This window comes from Malaclemys terrapin, chromosome 7 (genome assembly GCF_027887155.1).
Source record: "Malaclemys terrapin pileata isolate rMalTer1 chromosome 7, rMalTer1.hap1, whole genome shotgun sequence".
Lineage (NCBI taxonomy): Eukaryota > Metazoa > Chordata > Testudines > Emydidae > Malaclemys > Malaclemys terrapin.
Window position 1 is genome coordinate 32784798 of NC_071511.1, and position 19161 is coordinate 32803958.

The 19161-nt window shown below is 58.7% G+C and overlaps 1 protein-coding gene across 28 annotated transcripts in view; it reads right to left on the bottom strand.

The window, feature by feature from the left end:
• Window positions 1-19161, bottom strand: part of NRXN2 (neurexin 2) — a 297135-nt gene that overhangs the window by 97251 nt on the left and 180723 nt on the right. For 2 of the 28 annotated variants that reach the window (XM_054035029.1, XM_054035028.1), the window contains exon 1: window positions 15797-16862. The exons of 24 other annotated variants lie outside the window; for them this stretch is intronic. In XM_054035029.1, coding sequence (XP_053891004.1) covers window positions 15797-16010 — 214 coding nt within the window. In that variant the 5' untranslated portion in view covers window positions 16011-16862. Of the gene's footprint in view, window positions 1-15796; window positions 16863-19161 lie in introns of those variants that run through there. 2 more of the 28 variants (XM_054035027.1, XM_054035026.1) reach the window with 1 other exon arrangement.

The window sequence follows — 19161 nt, forward strand, 5'->3', positions numbered from 1 at the left end:
TGGAGTTGGCGCAACACTGCTCCTTTCACACTAGGTGGGCATGTAGCCTGGGCAAAACTGTGACTGGCTGCCATGTCAGCTGGAGGGAACAGGCTGAGCTGCCTGCTGCTGAGTCTTTGTGCCAGGACAGAGGGGACCTAGGGTGCGGGCTGGGCATCTTCTAGGGAGGATTTCAGTTTCAGCAAGCCACACCCCCCCCCCAGCGTGATAGGGAAAGGAAGTTTGGGCTGTAACCTGCTCCTGCAGCACAATCGGGTGGGGGTGAGAGCACAGCCATGGGGTAGGACAGCCCATGCAGCCCAGTTCTGCTGGGTAGGGCACCCCACAAAGGAGTGGGGGGAGGGTGGCCTCAGCAACCACTGGACACATGAATTTGGGATCTACAGGCACACTTTGAATAAGGATTAGGAGACCCTCTATCAATGCACTGGGGGAGACAGGGCATCATTAGAAACCACTTCCCTCCCAGGGATGGGGATAGAACCCAGGAGTCCTGGCTCCCAGCCCCCTCCCAGGGCTGGGGATAAAACCCAGGAGTCCTGCCCCCGACCCCCATCTCACCCACTAGATTCCACTCCCCTCCCAGGGCAGGGGATAGAGCCCAGGAGTCCTGGCTCCCACTCCAATGCCCTAAGTATTGGGCTATGCTGTGCCCCACGCAGGGGATTTGATCCCCAGGGCTGTGAGGAAGGGATGTGGCTGATGAGGAGCAGCTCCTTGGCTGTGTGTAAGGCCAGTCCCAGGCAGGGCAGTGCAGGCGGCACCAGGGCTCCCTGTGCCGGTGTTTATGTCCGTGCGCCAAACTCAATCTAGGTCACTGTGAATCCCCGCCCCTCAGAAATCAGCGTGTGCCAACACCAGCCTCCCACCTGCTGCATGGCTCTGGGCTCAGCCAGCCGACCAGAGGGAGCCTTCCAGAGTGTGTGTGAGGGTCCATGGGGATGTGTGTGTGAGACAGGGAGAAAGAGTGCGTATCCATGAGCATGTATCGCCTTGTGTGTGTGGAAGAGAAAATGTCAGTGTGTGCGAGTTCACTATCTCCGTGTATGTGTGAGAACACGTGTGTATCTCTGCGTGTGCGTGTATCTCCGTGTATGTGTGAGAACACATGTGTATCTCTGCGTGTGCGTGTATCTCCGTGTATGTGTGCGAGCACGTGTATATCTCTGCGTGTGTATCTCCGTGTATGTGTGAGAGCCTGTGTGTATCTCTGCGTCTCCCTGTGTGTGTGTACCTCCGTGTGTATCTCCATGTGAGTGAGTGTGCATGTGCGTATATCTCCATGTGTGGGTGAGTGTGCATGTCTGTATACCTCTGTGTGTGTGTGTGAGAAAGTGTGGTGTGTTTCTCTGTGTGTGAGTGTGCATACAGGCATCTGTGTGTGTGCACATGGTGTGCATCTCTATGTGAGGCAGCATAAGTATCTCTCTGTGTGAGAGCGTGTGTATCTCTGTGCGTGCATCTGTGTGTGTGTATCTGTGTGTATGAGAATGCATGTGTATCTCTGTGTATGTGAGAGAATGTGTGTATCTCTGTGTGAGTGTGCATCTCCATCGGTGCATGTGAGAGAATGTATGTGTGTGTAACTGTGAGAAAGTGTGTGTGTGTGCATGTATCTCTGTGTGTGTATCTGTGTGTGTGCACATCTGTGTGTGTGTGCATGTATCTCTGTATGTGTGTGTATTTGTGTGTGAGAAAGTGTGTATGTGTATCCATGTGCATTTGAACACATCTCTATCTGTGTGTGAGAGAGCGAGAGTGTGTGTATCCATGTGCTGGGGGGAGCCAACAGGGGAGGGTTTGTTTGCAGGAAAAGAGGGGCAGGATCATCCCCTACAGTATATGCCCCAGGGTTCTGTGCTGGAGCTCCCAGCTCTTCTCTCAGGCCCCAGCTCCCCTTGTTCTAACTACTAGACCCCATGTCCCTCACGGAGGTGGGGATAGAACCCAGGAGTGTTGACGCCCAGCCCCCCACTCAGCTAGTTCTCTTTGGGGCATCTCCCCCCTGCCTCCCCAGTGACAGGGAGGGTGGGGCAGGTCCCTCATGGCAGTGCTGGGGCAGGATGCCAATCCCTGCTCATTCTTTGAAGGTTCCTTGTGAGTCTAGAGAGTAAGGGCCTAACGAGGTGTCCTTGGCAGTGAAAAGTCCTGCTCCCCCCACCCTGCCCCAACCTGGTGCAGGAATCACTGATCAGAGCCATCAGAGATGGCTCAAGGGGCACCGAATCAGAACCAGGGCCAAGCCCGCGTAGCGCCGAGAACGCCAGGGCAGATGTGGGCAGGAGGTGGGCTGGGGAATGCAGGAACATGTCAGAAAGGTTGGCTCAGGGGTCAGATCTATAGCAGGGGGATATGATGGTAGTCCTGTGCCAGGATCAGGGCTACAGTGTGGGGATGTTCCTGTGCCACCATCATGTCTATGGCTCTGGGAAACATGGTTGTGTCCCTGTGCCAGGATCAGGTCTATAGTGGGGGATGGGATGTGGTTGTCTCCTTACACCATGAGCAGGTCTATAGTGAGGGGTGGGATGTGGGTGTCTCCCTGTGCCATGAGCAGGTCTATAGTAGGGGGGACGAGGAGGGGGAGGGGAGGAGGGACAGGCAGTTGTCTCCCCACACCATGAGCAGGTCTATAGCGGGGGCAGGATGTGGTTGTGTCCCCACACCATGAACAGGTCTATAGCGGGGGGCGGGACGTGGTTATCTCCCTGTGCCATGAACAGGTCTATAGTGGGGGGCGGGATGTGGTTGTCTCCCCACACCACGAGCAGGTCTATAGCAGGGGGCAGGATGTGGTTGTGTCCCCACACCACAAGCAGGTCTATAGTGGGGGCGGGATGTGGTTGTCTCCCCACACCATGAGCAGGTGTATAGCAGGAGAATGCCATTGCCTCTGTGCCAGGTCTACAGTGGGGGATGTAGTTGTGCCTCCTATGCAGGATCAGGGCTTTAGCGCGGGCTGAGTTCAGTACAGGGAGCTCTTGGCTCCTCGGCTCCAGGGAAGCGGTGCAGCCAGCCAGCCAATCCTTTCTGCTCCAGTTGTTGCACTGTACGAAGCCAAAGCCTTGCAAGGCTCTAGACCCGCATTCCATTTCACCCCCTCATGCAGACAGGCGGCTGTGCGGGGCCATGAGACACCCCCAGCTGGCTGCAGCTGCCCCAGCTGCATGGCTTCCCCCTCCCTGGAATAGCCCAGCCCTGCCCCCAACCCACCTTTGATCCCTGCCCGGGGCAGCTGTTTGGGCAAAGCCTGCAGCGTGCCTCATTTTCCTTGCAAATCACAGGCCTAAGCAAAAGCACCTAATATCTCTCCGACTCCTGTAATTACCTGGCTTAGAGAGGCATTTGTGCTGGAAATGTCAATAGAAGTGGCAGGCACTCGGCTCACATTTCCCCCTGGGGGGGCCAGCCAGTCAGCCCCTAATCTCCCCTGCCCCCCCAATCCATTTGCTCTCTGTGCAAAAGGGAGGAAAAGCTAGTGCAGGATCCATATTCAACGCACACATCACAGACACAGGGCGTAACACACATATGAACGATCCGACACACACAGGGTGTAGTGCACACATGCGTGGACTATCACAGACACTCATGGTGTAGCACACACATGCGTCATAAGCTCACACATACCACAGCCCCATGACAGCATGGAGAGTCCATGCAGGGACCTGCCCCGGAGTACCTGGCACTGCAGTTTTCTGCTGCCCTGCAAACACTGTGAAAAAGACACCTTGTGTATGAGGGGGGCTCCCCAGTCGCTAGCCAGGAGGTTCCCATAATACTTTGTCTATCGGCGACATCACATCCATTTAATGTACACCGGGGGATGGGGTCTCGAAAATGCAGCCTAGAGACTGGCCTGAGGGGCTGGGGGCAGGTTTGGCCTGGGGTGATTGGCTACAGGGTGTGTGGCTGGGGTTGGATGGAGAGAGAGACAGATGCCATACAGCCGCAGCCCTTGGCCCCAGCAGGGCTGTGGTTGGAGCGAGCTGTGGGGGGCTGTGATCCATTTGTGGGCTCTCCAAGGGGAGGCCAGCGGTCAAGGCGGGGTGGGCGGGGGGACCCACATGCCCAGGGATCCCAGGCCAGCTCCAGCCTCCACTGCAGCTAATTGTCTGGGAAATGACCCATTAGAGGCAGCACAAGGACATTAGGTCTCATTAGCCTAGTCCTGCTCAGAATAGCAACCGCTGCCATACGTGAAGGGGGGCAGAGACCGCACCTCTCCCTAGCCCCCATGTTGGGGGGCATCTCCACCAGTCCTCCCAGCATCCCAGTCTGCTGGGGGTCATCTCCTGGGAACAAACATTCCCCCCCCACCACCAGCCTCTGCCTCCCAACCCTTCCTCTCTCTCCCTTTTCAACACACGCACCACCCCACCCCCCCGAAAATCAGCCTGTGCACTCAGAGCACAATAATTGGGTCTCCGCTCTCAAACCCACAACTCTGCTGCTGTCCCCCCAAGCCTGAGCTACCAGTCCCCCCATCGCTGTCCCCCCAGGCCTCCCCAGCCACTGCCCCCTACAGCCCCAGCTACCAGCTCTCCTGCCTCTGACCCCCAGGCCTCCCCAGCCACTGCCCCCCTCGGCCTCACCTACCAGCCCCTCCAGCCTCTGCTCCCCAGGTGTCCCCAGCCACTGCCCTCCCCAACCCCAGCTACCAGCCCCCCCCCCGCCTCTGCTTCCCAGACTTCCGCAGCCACTGCCCCCTCAGCCCCAGCTACCAGCGCCCCCATCACTGTCTCCCCAGGCCTCCCCAGCCACTGCTCCCACCCCAGCCCTAGCTACCAGCCCCCACAGTCATTGTCCCCTGAGGCCTCCACAACCACTGCTCCCCCAAAGCCACCACTACCAGCCCCCAGACTCTGCCCCCTCAACTTCCAGGCTCACCATGGACTCTCCACACACTGCCCCCTCCTCATGATTCCCCCCAGCCACTGGGTCCCTTCCTGCTGCCTCACTGGGTCCCCATGGACCCCCCTACTGCAATCCCCATACCTCACAGGCACCTGCAGCCAACAAGCTCCAGAACCTAGGCTCACGATGGACTCTCAGCCACTGCCCCCCCCCATGAGCCATCCCCAAACCACAGGGCTCCTCCTCACTGCTCCTTGCTTGGGCCCCACAAACACTGGGGCTCCCGCCTCCCCAGACCTGCTGAGCCACCAAGATCTCCACAGGCCACCAGCCATGTACCTGCCGTCCACCAGCCCCCAGACCCCCCCACCCCTGAGATCACCCCTCTCCATAGCCCCCCAGATTCTCCAGCCACCAGGACCACCTGTCTCTGGGCCCCCCCAGCCATATCTCTCTCTCTGCCCTTCTGAGCGAGGGGGGAGTGAGGCCACTAATGAGCCCCAGAGCTCCCATCACTGCAGTACTCCCGAATCTCTGCCGTTTCCACGGCAACCCTAATACCCAGCTCCCTCCCTCCACCAGCCTGATGCCTGCCCTCCAGATGAGAAGGGGGATTAACCCTTTGCATGCTGCAGCTGCACGGGAGGAGGTAGGGCAGGGGAGAGAGGGGGTGTTCAATACTCACCGTACTGCTACCCGTATTAGACGCAATGCAGCCAATGGACCCATCCAGCCTGGAATCCCTTCTGCCTCCATCCCCTTGCCCCCAGCTCAGACCTATGGGCCCATCCAGCCTGGGATCCCCTCTCTGCTCACTGCTAACATAGCCTGGAAACAGAACACCCTGCCACCCCCCAGCACAGGACAATCCCTGGCTGGAGGCAGATGTTTCTTCCTGACCCCAGCTCCCATGCCCCTGCCCCGGGACAGTTCCCTGGTAACTCCTGTGCTGGTCAGAGTGGCTGCAGGGGAACCGGAAACACAGACACCGCCTCCCAGAGGTGCTGGAACTAGGCGTGCTGCGGGGGCTGCTGCACCCCCTGGCTTGAAGTGGGTTCCATTATATCCAGGGTTTGCAGTTTTGTTTAATGGCTCAGTGCCCCCGCTATGCGAACTGTTCCAATGCCACTGACCCCTCCAGCCATTGGGGTGAAACACCAGACCTCGCACCCAGCCCCTTGATGCTGGACTAGGGGGCAAAGGCCCCAGCTCCTGTCCCCCACCCCCTGAGCCAGCCAGTCCCCTGCCCTGGGGGTGGGTCCCAGAGGCCCGTGTGCCCTTCTCTGGAGAATGCCCGCTGTCACAAGCCCTGGCCTGTTGCACGTGCACACACATACACACACATGTGCACACTCACACGCGCTCCCTTATGGATCCTCTCACCCAAGAGAGTTCAGCTCTCAAACAAACAGCTCTTTACAACAAACCGTATTTCCGCCTCATAAGGCTGGGAAGAGCAGCCTAATAAATTCCCCTCCCGTGTATTGCAGCCAGTCGGACGGAGCTGACGCTCGCTTTCTCTGTTCATCTCCCCCCGCCCCCGAGTCCCAGGGAAATCGCTTTCGCTCGGCCCCGGAATTCAATTGCGCCGTGTCTATCGGCAACGCACGCGCTCCCCGTGTCATACTTCATGAATTACAAAGTGCTCTCCCTTCACGCCAGAGAGAGACAGTGCACAGAGCCCCTCGCGGCCCCCATCACAGCCCCCCTCCCTCTGCTCCCCCAGCACTACTCTGGGATTGCAGTTGGAGCTACGAAATTACTGACTTTAGGGCAACATCTCATGGCATATCCCCATGCCCCAATGCATCAGCCCCAGGAGCCCATCCAACCTGGTATCCCCTGCCCCCATCACCCCAGATCAGCCCCAGGGGTCCATCCAGCCTGGTATCCCCTGCCCCCATCACCCCAGATCAGCCCCAGGGGCCCATCCAACCTGGTATCCCCTGCCCCTGCCTCCCCAGATCAGCCCCAAGGGCCCATCCAGCCTGGTATCCCCTGCCCCCGCCTCCCCAGATCAGCCCCAGGGGTCCATCCAGCCTGGTATCCCCTGCCCCCATCACCCCAGATCAGCCCCAGGGGCCCATCCAACCTGGTATCCCCTGCCCCCGCCTCCCCAGAACAGCCCCAGGGGCCCATCCAACCTGGTATGCCACACCAGCGCCGATCAGACCTATGGGTCCATCCAGCCTGTCATCCCCCCTGCCAGCAGGTGTCAATATGGGTGCTTCTGAGAAAGAATTCCTGGAATCCTTAATTCCTGGATCCCCTGGGAAACACCACATGGGAGGGGGCAAGGCTCCTTTCTGAATGCTGGAGATGATCCCCCAGTGCCCTGAAGCCTGGATTCAATTACCCCAGTGCCAACACCTGGCATCTCACTAAGCCAGGCCAGCTAGCAGAGGCTGCACTGGGAGTCATGAGTCTATCCCCAGCTCTGGGAGGGAAGTGGCTCTAGTGTACAGAGCTGAGAGTCAGGACTCCTGGGTTCTATCCCCAGCTCTGGGAGGGCAGTGGCTCTAGTGTACAGAGCTGAGAGTCAGGACTCCTGGGTTCTATCCCCAGCTCTGGGAGGGCAGTGGCTCTAGTGTACAGAGCTGAGAGTCAGGACTCCTGGGTTCTATCCCCAGCTCTGGGAGGGCAGTGGCTCTAGTGTACAGAGCTGAGGGCTGGGAGTCAGGACTCAGGGGCTCTTTTCACAGCTCTGTAACTACAACTTCCTTCCCAGGGGTTAGACTCTTCAATGGTTACCAAGTCTGGAGCTGGGCTCAGCTCCACAGTGATGGGCATCTCAGATGTAGAACACGGGCCGGCCTTTGGCTGGCATTAGATAGCAGGTAGATGATGGGGATCGATGGAGAAGCACAAAGCCCATGGCATATTGGGTCCCATGGAGCTGCACATTCACTGGCTCTGTGGGCCGCAGGGCCTGTGAGGGTCTCAGGTTAGCTGGGGCTCTGGACATGACCCTGGCCTCCGTGAGCCGCAGCGAACCACGTGGGGAGCAGCAATTAATTAATAAAACCATCTGTGTGTGAGGCCCATAAATCCTTGGGCTGCTGTAACCTGGAGCGGGACACACCGTAAATAGTGTCACGACGCCATAACCATGGGCCCGAGCCGGGGCTGCCTTGATTAGCATATTAAACTGTACGCTTGAGTAATAATTAACGAGCGGGTTAATGCCATAAATCGCCTGCCGGCCGGGAATTGATGGAGCCCACCAACTGTTTGCCAGAGGGATGGAAAGGAGGGCAACTGTCCTGCCAAGGATGGAGCAGACACCCAGATCCTGCCCACTGACAAGCCGGGTTTCCTGCTGTAACCACCAGAGACCCCTCCCAGAATTGGAATAGAACCCAGGAATCCTGGCTCTCATTAGCCCCCACTCCCCTCCTAGAGCCAGGGCCAGAACCCAGGAGTCCTGACTTTCAGCTCCCCCATCTCCTAGACATGCAGTACATTCCCCCATTCCCTCCTGTTCCCCGCTACACCCCATAGACTTGCAGTGCATTCCCCCATTCCCTCCCGTCCCCCGCACCACCCGAAGGCAGCCAGGTCACGCTTTCCAGGATTGTGTCTCCAGCCAGCTGTTGTCCTTTGGATTGTCTGTGTGTCCAGTGAGCCAGGATGGACAGACCAAAGTCCCCCGTCCCCTACTGGGGAGAAATCTGTCCTTTCTTTGATTTGCGTCTGCAAGCCCTGCCTCCCCCTGCTCTCCCTGCTGGATACTGCAGGCTCAGCATCTGCCTGCTCGCTGGGGGAATTCGAGGGGCTGCTCTGCCAGAGCTTAATGACAGACGAGCAGACAAGGGAGGGGGGACCCGTTGGCATGGCCAGGGAGATCCTCGCCTCCCCTCTCAGGGCGAGAGGGGCCTGGGGAACCCCCATCTGCATTATGGGGAAGGTGGCAGATGAGTAATGAAGGAGTGAGAGGAACTGGAGAAAGCGGGGAGGTGGAAATGGAGGAGAGGAGGCAAGGGGGGGAGGAGGAGGGAGAGAAGGGGAGGGAATGAAAGGGAGAAGGAAAACAAGAGGGGAAGGAGACAAAGAAGGAATCCAAGGAGGGACGGTGAAGAGGGACTGGGGGAGGGGAAGGAAAATGGCAGAAAAAGGGAGGTGGTGAAGAAAGAAGGATGTGAAAGTGGAGTAAGAGAAAAGGGCAGGAGAAAAGGGGAAAAGAGAGATGGAGACAAAGGAACGACTGAGAGAGGGAAGGGGAAAAGAGAAAGGAAGGAGAGAAATCCTTGCAGAGATGGTGGGATGGGAGTAGGGGGCAGCGCCTGCCCTGCATGCCCCGTGAGGCCCCCATAAGTGTGTGTGTGAGGGGGCCTTGCTGCATGGCATTAATCATGCACAGCTGGCGAGGTATCATGGGGCTGAAGGCTATATGGTGGGGAGATGATGTTAACCCCTTGCAGCCTTGGGGGTGCACGATCTAAACACACTCACCTCCCAAGGCCTGGATGAGCACAAACCAGACTGTTTTTTTTACACCTCCTTGCAGCACAGCGCCCCCTAGTGCCATGCTGGGGCCAGCGCTGATTGAGAGGAGACTGCCCCCTAGTGCCACACTGCGGCACTGGGGTCAGAACTGACTCTGACAGCAACCCCCACCCCTTCCCCCCTTCACCTCAGCACTGACCCACCAGGGAGAGTGTCCCCAGGGCTCAAGGGGGGGGCTCCCATCCAAGCACCGAACAAGGCCCCAGGCTGCTCAGCACAGACTCCCACCTGGTCAGGCTCTCAGGCCATTTCAGCACCAGGGCCAGCAGCGCCAGCAGCCCAAGGGAGAGAGCAGACCTCTGCTGCAGGTCCCCACGCCCAGTGCCCCCTGCTTCACTTGGCCACAACTGCAGCTGGGGGGGGGAGGGGGCAAGCAAAGCTGCAGGCAAAATCCACTGCCAAGCACAGTCTCCCTGAGTAACTGAATCCCCCTTGGCTCTGCAGAAACCTGCCCAGGCCTTTCACTCCCAGCCAGGCAGAGATGCTGGCAGCATGGGGGCACCCGCACTGTCAGGGGTAGCTGGAAGAGGGGGCTGTTTGCTCCAAAGAGGTGCTAGGGGGAGACCCACCATGGGCAGCCTGGGAGCCCCCTACAAGAGCACCTCCTTTCACACTAGGTCAGAGCAGTTACCCATTGTCACATCCAGCCCATGCCCAGTGGGGGATTGGAGGACCCCTTGTACAGTCAGGGCATGGTGGGGCTGTCTGGGTCCTGAGCACACACACCCTGCTGACCTGGCTAATCCAAGTCGAGCTCATCACTAGGCCCAGGCCTGGCTCATTAGCTAACAGGGGTAGGGGCCTGGCTCAAGATGGACAGAGACTGGAATAATAGCAACACTGAAACAGGGCCAGGGCCAGGGGATAGAACCCAGGAGTCCTGACTCCCAATGCCCCCACTCTAACCACTAGATCTCCCACCCCTCCCTGAGCTAGCGCTAGAACCCAGGAGTCTTGGCCCCCAGCCCCAATTCAATCCATTAGACCCCACTCCTTTCCCCTCCTCACATAGGAGATAATCCTGCCGCCTGGGCAGGGGGAACTGACTGCTTTAAATGGTGGGGCACTCTGGACATGATGGAGAAGGCCAGGTGTGTGGGGATCGGGGGGGGGGGGGCGGGGCTGGCAGGACACCCCAATGTGGTGATCCTAGCCCGATGCCCTACTCTCCAAAGGCTACCTGTGGGCGGGGGTTCAGTGCTCCCAGCAGCCACCAAGCACCAATCAGCCATCTGGGCAGCCCAGGTGTTACATAATATGTAGAGTGGGGAGAGCTACCTACTTATCGAGTGTGTGTGAGGGGGGGGGGGGTAGAATGACAGGCAGCCTCCTTCCCGCAAGCTGGTCTCTTTTTCATCCCTCCCTTCATCTCCACCCCTCATTCCTTTCGCTTCTTCTCTTTCATCCCTCCTTCTCCTTCCTTCCTTCCCCTCCTTTTCTACCCCCCGGTTTCAACAGGATGTAAAGCCAAGCACTGAACAGACCACATAATCCATTCCCAGAGGCTGGGGAGGATCTACCCCTTCCCCCAATGGCACAGCCCCGCCGCACCAGTACCTACCCCCCATCAGCTGTGAGCACAAGCCAGCTTCTAGGGATCCAGGGGGTCAAGGAGGGGGGGTCCAGCAACCAACAGGATGTGTTCTAGTGGGGGGATTGGAGCCAGGACTCCTGGGTTCTATCCCCAGCTCTGGGAGGGGGGTGGGATCTAGCGGGTCAGAGGAGGGGGGGCTGGGTTCTATCCCTGTATCTAATAGGGCAAGTCCCTTCTCCTCTCTGTGCCTCAGTTTACTCCTCTATACAATGGAGTTAATTATACCTATCCCCCCACCGGTGGGTGTGAGTTAGCTCTTTGGTGCCCTCTCTGATCCCCAAAGCAGGAAGGAGTGATGGGGGGCGTGCTAATTCGCCCTGAGTGTAATTCTGTCCTCCAAGCATCAATGTCTCACTCCATCACCTGGGACCATCCCATCCCCACACATGTGGGGCAGGAGCTAGGTAGCGTTCCCCACACTCCCCCCTCCCCAGTGCTCCCCTCACACTCACCCCCATCCCCACACCTGACCCCAGTATTCCCCCACACTCCCCACTCCTCCCCTCACATTCACCCCTCATCCCCACCTGACCCCAGCACTCCCCCACACTCCTGCCTCCCCAGTGCTCCCCTCACACTCACCCCCCATCCCCACACCTGACCCCAGCATTCCCCTACACTCCCCACTCCTCCCCTCACACTCACCTCCCATCCCCACCTGACCCCAGCACTCCCCCACACTCCCTCTGGCCCGTGCTCCCCTCACACTCCCCCCTATCCCCAACCTCAGCATTCCTCCCTCCCCGCTCTCCAGTGCTCCCCTCACACTTCTCCCAACCCCACAACTGACTCCAGGACTCCCCCACACTCCCCCTCCCCAGTGCTCCCCTCACACTCACTCCATCCCCACACCAGACCTCAGCGTTCCCCCACACTCCCGCCTCCCCAGCGCTCCCCCACACTATCCCTCACCAGTGCTCCCCTCACACTCACCCCATCCCCACACCTTACCCCAGCATTCCTCCACACTCCCGCCTTCCCAGTGCTCCCCTCACACTCACCCCCATCCCCATACCTGACCCCAGCATTCCCCCACACTCTCCACTCCCCAGTGCTCCCCCACACTCTCCCTCCCCAGTGCTCCCCTCACACTCACCCCGATCCTCACACCTGACCCCAGTGCTCCCCTACACTTCCCACTCCCCAGTGCTCCCCTCACACTCACCCCCATCCTCACACCTGACCCCAGTGCTCCCCCACACTCTCCCTCCCCAGTGCCCCCCCTCACCCCATCCCCACATCTGACCCCAGTGCTCCCCCACACTCTCCCCCAGTGCTCCCCACACCGCACCCCCTCTGCCCACTCACTCCCCTCTCACCCCACAGCCAGAGTGGGGCTGGACACAGCTGACACAACCCCCCCACAAACTGACGCTTCAGCTCACTTGCTCAGAGAGTATGAAGGTTTGGGGGCACTGCCCTGGGAATGGGGGGGATTGTGCTGGGGGGAGGGGACAATTGGGGGACAGAGGGGAATGAGAGGAGTTTGCTAGGGCTCAGCTGGTGGTGAGTGGGGCTGAAGCAGATGCTAATGTGGGGGAGGGGTACTGGCCAGGAGGAGCAGGAGGATCCCCCAACCCCAATCCACATTCCGAGTGCATGAGGGCTCAGGCGGGCGACCAGCACCATGTGGGGCATAGCAACCCCTAGACACAGGAGCAGAGTTTGAGCGGGGTCAGTGCAGCAGCCAGCAGTACCCCCCCACACACCAAGTTTGAGATCTGAGATGAGTGTGCCTTTCTCAGCTCGGGCACCCAGTAAAGACGACGCATTGATGGCAGGACCCTCCCTGCTTTCCTTCCCCTACCCACAACACAAGTTTGCCAGGGCTCAGGTATGGAACTGACCATGCATTGACAACAGGACCCTCCCCACCATTCCCACCCCCTCACCCATAATACACATTTGTCAGGGCTCAGCAAAAATGCCAAGGAACACGCAATACAGCTCCCCACCCTCAAGATCTGAGACAAGTTTGCCAGGACTCAGCTATACAGACCAGAGGGGATGCATTGACCCCATGACCTGCACTCAACCTGTGATACAAGTTTGCTAGGACTCAGCTAGCAATGCCAGCAGGGCGGGGATGAGTTGAAAAGTTGATCAGGCACAAGAAGCTCTCTTCATGACACTCCAGATGACCAGCAATGCCTGGCTGGGGCCCCTCCCCTGCCCTTGCTGAAGCAGTGGGGGGTTGGGGACAGGGATGGGAGGGAGGAGGGGTATGGGGGGGGTGAAAGGGCAAGATCAGGAGAGGGAAGGAACCCTGGGGGAGGGGAGCAGGATTCATCAATGACAGGAAGGACTGGAGAGCTACATGGGGAGAGGGAGCCACTGGGGAGATGGGAGGAGGAGATACTGGGAGGGGAAAGAAGGTGGAGTACTGGGGGATGCACTGTGAGGGGAGGGTGAGGAAGAGGTGATCCGATGGGGGCAGGGGGAGGGAGGTACCATGAATGGAGGGAGGGGAGGAGAAGAAGGGGATACTAAGAGGGGAGGGGATACTAAGAAGAGGAATGCACTGTGAGGGGAAGAGGGAGAGAAGGGCCACAGGGAGGGAAGAGGGGAGGTAGGGAATACAGAGGGAGAGAGACCATGAGGAGCAGGGTTGCATGCCACATGGGGAAGGAGAGAGGGATACCAGTAGGTAAGGAAGGTTGTGTGGTTAATGGCAAGAGGCACTATGTGTGGGAGGGGGAAGTATGGGATACTGAGGGAAGGAAGCGTGGGATACCATGCCCACTGCAGGTGAGGAAAGGTGTGCGGTGGATGGCGAAGGATGCTGTGTGGGGGAGGAAGGGATACCGATAAGGGGGGAGGAAGCAGATAGCAGAGGGGATACCAGGATGGAGTGGTCCTCACCTACCATGGCTGCCATGGGTGAAGAAGGGCATATGTCTGAGGGTTATGGGCAATGTGCAGGAGATAGAAAGGAGGGGATACCAGGGAAGGTTATGGGGGGAAGGAGGAGGGGATATCAAAGGGGATACCAGGGAAGGTTATGGGGGGGAAAGAAGGAGGGGATACCGGATGGGATACCAGGGAAGGTTATGGGGGGGGGGAGAAGGAAGGGATTACTGGAGGGGATACCAGGGAAGGTTATGTGTGGGAAGAAGGAGGGGATACTGGAGGGGATACCAGGGAAGGTTATGGGAGGGAGAAGGAGGGGATACTGGAGAGGATACCAGGGAAGGTTATGGGGGGGAGAAGGAGGGGATACTGGAGGGGATACCAGGGAAGGTTATGGGGGAGAGAAGGAGGGGATACTGGAGGGGATACCAGGGAAGGTTATGGGGGTGGGGAAGAAGGAGGGGATACCGGAGGGGATACCAGGGAAGGTTATGGGGGTGGGGAAGAAGGAGGGGATACCAGAGGAAGGAAGAGTCTCTGCCATGGCTGCCATGGGTGAGGAAAGGTGTGCAGTTGATGGCAATGGGCACTGTGCAGGGGGTCAGATGGTATGTGGAGGAGGCAGAAGAGCATACAGGGGGATACCAGGGGGAAGGAGAGGACATTAGTGGGGAGGAAGGAGGGGATACTGGAAGAAAGGAAGAGTCCCAACTTACTGCGGCCACGATGAGTGAGGAAGGGCCTGTGGTTGACAGCGATGGGCACTGTGTGGGTGCTGGGAAGGAGGGGATACTGGGGGATACTAAGGGAGGAAGGACGGTATGGGGAGGAGGGAGAAGGCTATACTGGGGGATACTAGGAGAAGGAGGGATATCAGAGGGGAGGGTGGAGGAGATACTAGGAGAAGAGAAGGGTCCCTACTTACTGTGGCTACGGTGAGTGAGGAAGGGGATGTGATTGATAGCAATGGGCACCATGAGAAATCTGAGAAGGAGGGGATACCAGGGAGGGAGAAGGGGATACTAGGAGGCAGTTGGGGATACCAGGAGGAGAGAGGAGGGAATATTGGGGGAAATATGGATACTGGGGAGAGAGAAGGAGATGGGGCTATTGGGGAAAGGGATACTTTAGGATACCGAGGAGAGAATACAGGGGAGGGAAGAGGACATACCAGGGGAAGAGTGGTGGAGAGAGGAAAGGATACCTGGTGGGCATGGGGGGAGGGAGTAGGGTATATCAGGGGAGGAGGAGATACTGGGGAAGAAATAGGGTAGGGAGAAGGGCACACAAGGTGGATATGGGGAGCAGATAGAGGATACTAAGGAAAGAGTAGATAAGAGAAGAAGGGATACCAGGGGAAGAGTAGGAGAGGGAGGAGGGATACTTGGTGGATATGGGGAGAAGAGGGGATACCAGGGAGGGAGGAGGGGATACTGAGGAAGGAACGGGGAGGGAGAAGGGGATACCTGGAGGATATGGGGGACAGAATGGAATACCGGGGGGGATACATGGAGAAGAGTAGGGGAGGGAGAAGGGCACATCAGGTGCATATGAGGGGGAGAATAGAGAATATCAAGGAAGGACTAGGTAAAGGAGGAGGGGATATTGGGGAGAAGGAGGAGAGGGATGAGAGGTACCTGGTGGATATGGGGAGGAGTAGGGGATACCAGGAGAGGGAGGAAGGGATACTGGGGAGGAGGGGCTAATGAGGAAGGAAGATGGGAGGAAGGCGGGGATACCTGGTGGATATTGGGGGAGTAGAGGATACCAGGGAAGGAGGAGGGAAGGGAGGAGGGGACACCTGGTGGATATTGGGGGAGTAGGGGATACCCGGGGAGGAATGAGGGGGGAGGGAGGCAGGGATACCTGGTGGATATGGGGGACAGTAGGAGATATTGGGGAGGGAGTTGGGGATACTAAGGGATACCAGGGAGAGAGAAGGAGATATTGGGAGGAAAGAGGGGATATCTGGGGAGGGTCCCCACTTACCATGGCCGCCACGGGTGAGGAAGGGCGTGCGGTTGATGGCGATGGGCACCGTGCCGTGCTTGTTGTGGAAGTGGTGCACGTGGTGTGTGGTGCTGAGGCTGGAGGACACTCGTGCCGCCCCAGCTGGCCCAGCCAGAGTCGCCAGCGCCGCGGCCACGAGCACAGCCCATGGCGCCCCCTGCCCTGCGCCCCCACCCCTGCTCCTCCTCCTCATGGCGCAGGGCGCCGGGGAGGGGCGGGCGGCCCCCAGGGGAGTCACGGTGTCAGATCCCAGGCACGACGCCGTCCATACCGCGGGTTTGCTCGCCGATGGGAGAAAAACACCCCTCAAATCACCAAAAATCCACCTGGCAAAAAATACCGAAAAGTGGGGAGAGGGGGGTTGAAAAATTGTTAACCCCCCTCAAAAAAAAATCCAAAGTGCCAAAAAAATAAACTCCGGGGTCAGATCCACGGATGGATGCGACGGCTCAGGACTCCTCTCCTCTCCTCCCCCGCCTCCACTTCCACACTCCTTGATTCACAGAGAAGTCCCCATCCTTCAGTATCCGGCGGCAGCACTGTACATCCAGCTTCCCCTGGGAGGGGAGGACGGGAGTGGGGTGAGGGGGGTGGGGAAGCATCAAAGGGTCCCCAACATCCAGGGAAAGGAGGAACGAGAGAAAAAAGCCAGAGGACAAGTGCAAAAAAAATTGAAATAAATGAGGAAGGGATGGGTTTCAATTAGAGTCGTGCATCATCCTTCAAGGGGGGCAGGATGGAGGGATGGAGACAGACAGGAGAAGGAAGAGAGGAAAATAAACGAAGGAGAAAAGGCAAGGGAAGGATGTGAAGAGGAAAATAGCCTCTGAATTCAGGGCAGGGATATGGAGCCGAGGAGGTGTCAGGGCGAGCGATGGCTGGGGCAAAGGATTGCTGATGGAGGGGGCCGGCGAAGGAGAGATGGGGGTAAGAATTGCCGATGGAGGGGGGCTGGCGAAGGAGAAGAAAGAAAAGGATGAAGGCGAAGGCAGTGCGCGGAGAGAGCGAGCGAGGGGGGGAGCCGAGTGGAATGGCACAGCGCTCGCTGGAGTGTGCTGCAGAGGAGAGGGACGGCTGGAAGGAGGGAGCGAAGAAGGGGGGTCGGCGGAGGGAGGGAGGGGATGGGGGGAGGACCAGAGCACCGAATCGCTCCGAAATCTAATGACAGCGTTTCCAAGCTCCTTAATTCATTGCACCTGGCACCCCCCCCAAGGCTGCTGAATTACTGAGGCTCCCCCCCAGCCCTCCTTGCTTTCAAAGGGAGGGAGAGCTTGCGAGATCTCTTTACAGATGCAGCGCTCTCCTCCCTGATCTCTTTCTCGCTCCCTCGCTCCCCAGCTCTCCTCCATCTTCAATTCTCCCCCCGACCCCTAGCAGCGGCAGCAGCAGGCTGGAGTCCACCCCCTCCCTGAGACCAGAACTGACTCCCTGTATCTTCACCTCCAGACAGCAGGACTGACCCCCTGTATCTTCATTGCTCCCCATTCTGGATCCCCACCCCTTTGCCTTTTGGGCAAGATTGGGAAGCAATCTACAGACCGAGTCCAGGCGCAACATACCCCCAACACCTGATTATTTACCCACTCGCCCCTCCGAACTCTGTAAGGGAGAGAGACCCCCCATACTGCCCTTCCCCCACTCAAAGTGATCATATCCCCACACACAGTTTCTTCCCCCCAATCACCTTGCTCCCCAGCTCTGAGCTTCTGCACCCCCCCTACACCCCATGCACACAGAGACACAAAGGTGCGCACACACACACACACACACACACACACAGAGGCATGCGCAAACACACAGGCACACGCACACACACAGGTGTGCACACACACACAGGCGTGCAAACACAAGCAGAATGTTTTCTCCAGAGCAGTTTGCTTTTTCCCCCAGCTAGAGATTGTATTGGGGGGGGATCACTGACAGATAATTAAATACTGTACACTGGGGGTGGGAGCTGGGGAGGCAGGCTGTTTTTCTCCCCATAGCCCAAGGCTAATGAAAAATCTGACTGAGATAAAAATCCAGGAGGCTGCGTGATCAGAGGAGCCGAAAGGGGATGGGTGGGGGGAAGGCTGAGCACAGGCCCAGTGGAGGCAGGGGCAGGTGTGATGGCTCAGCTCTCCAGCCAACCCCCCTCCTCAGGGAATTTGCTCACTGGAGGAGGCCAGGATGGGAGCAGCTGGGAGCTCCCCCCACAGCCACAGGGCTCCTGTGCTGTGTCCCACAGCGCCCCCTGCTGGGACTGGAGTAGCTGGGCGCTGTCCCCAACAAGCACATCCACCCCACCCCCCCCAGCACCCCCTGCGGGAGGGGCCAGGGCTGGAGTAGGCGGGAGCTCCCCACACAGCCAGCCCCGCTCCCCACAGCACCCCCTGTGGGAAAGACCAGGCAGCAAAGGGCTGGGATTCCAGTGCAGCCCTGGCTTTGCTGATCGATCTTTGCCAAAGGTCACCGGCCTCCTGCCATGTGTGTGCAAACACCCAGCAGGCAGCAGGGGCTGGGGCGGCTGGGCTGGCAAAGCCCGACATAGGGGCCCATCCAGGGGCTGGGGGACAAGGATCAGACTTGCCGAGCTCAGGGATGGGAGCTGTACGGGCTGCGTGTGGAGCCAGGCGCTGGGTCGATGGAGATCAGAGCCGGATGCTGCTGTCTGTCCAGAGCGGGGTTGGGGGAGCAGGCAGGAGAGTGAACCCCACTCACACACAGCTCCCCGCCAATGTACCCCCACCGGCAATGTACCCCCCCTTAGTACACACAACCCCCACCAGTGCACCCCCCACTGCCAATGTACCCCCCTCAGTACATGCAGCCCCCCACCAGTGCACCACCCACTGCCAATGTACCCCACCAATGTACCCCCCTCAGTACACGCAGCCCCCCACCAGTGCACCACCCACTGCCAATGTACCCCACCAATGTATCCCCCTTAGTACACACAGCCCCCCACCAATGCACCCCCACCGCCAATGTACCCCTCTTAGTACACGCAGCCCCCACCAGTTTACCCCCCACTGCCAATGTACCCCTGCCAATGTACCCCCCTTAGTACACACAGCCCCCCACCACCAATGTACCCCGCCCTGATCACCTCACACAGCCCCCCCACTGCCAATATACCTCTTAGTGCACGCAGCCCCCCACTACATACACAGCCCTCTCACTGCGAGTGTAACCCCTCCAAAGCTAGAGAGTCCACGCTTTGGGAAGGGGGATATGCATACGGAAGGAGGGTTGGCATACTGGGCACTCAGTAGCAGGGGAGGCGTGAAAATATGTGGCACAGTGGGGGGCTCAGCAGTGCGGGAAGGGCTGGGTCTCATGGTTGGGGGGGCCAAGGGAAGGAT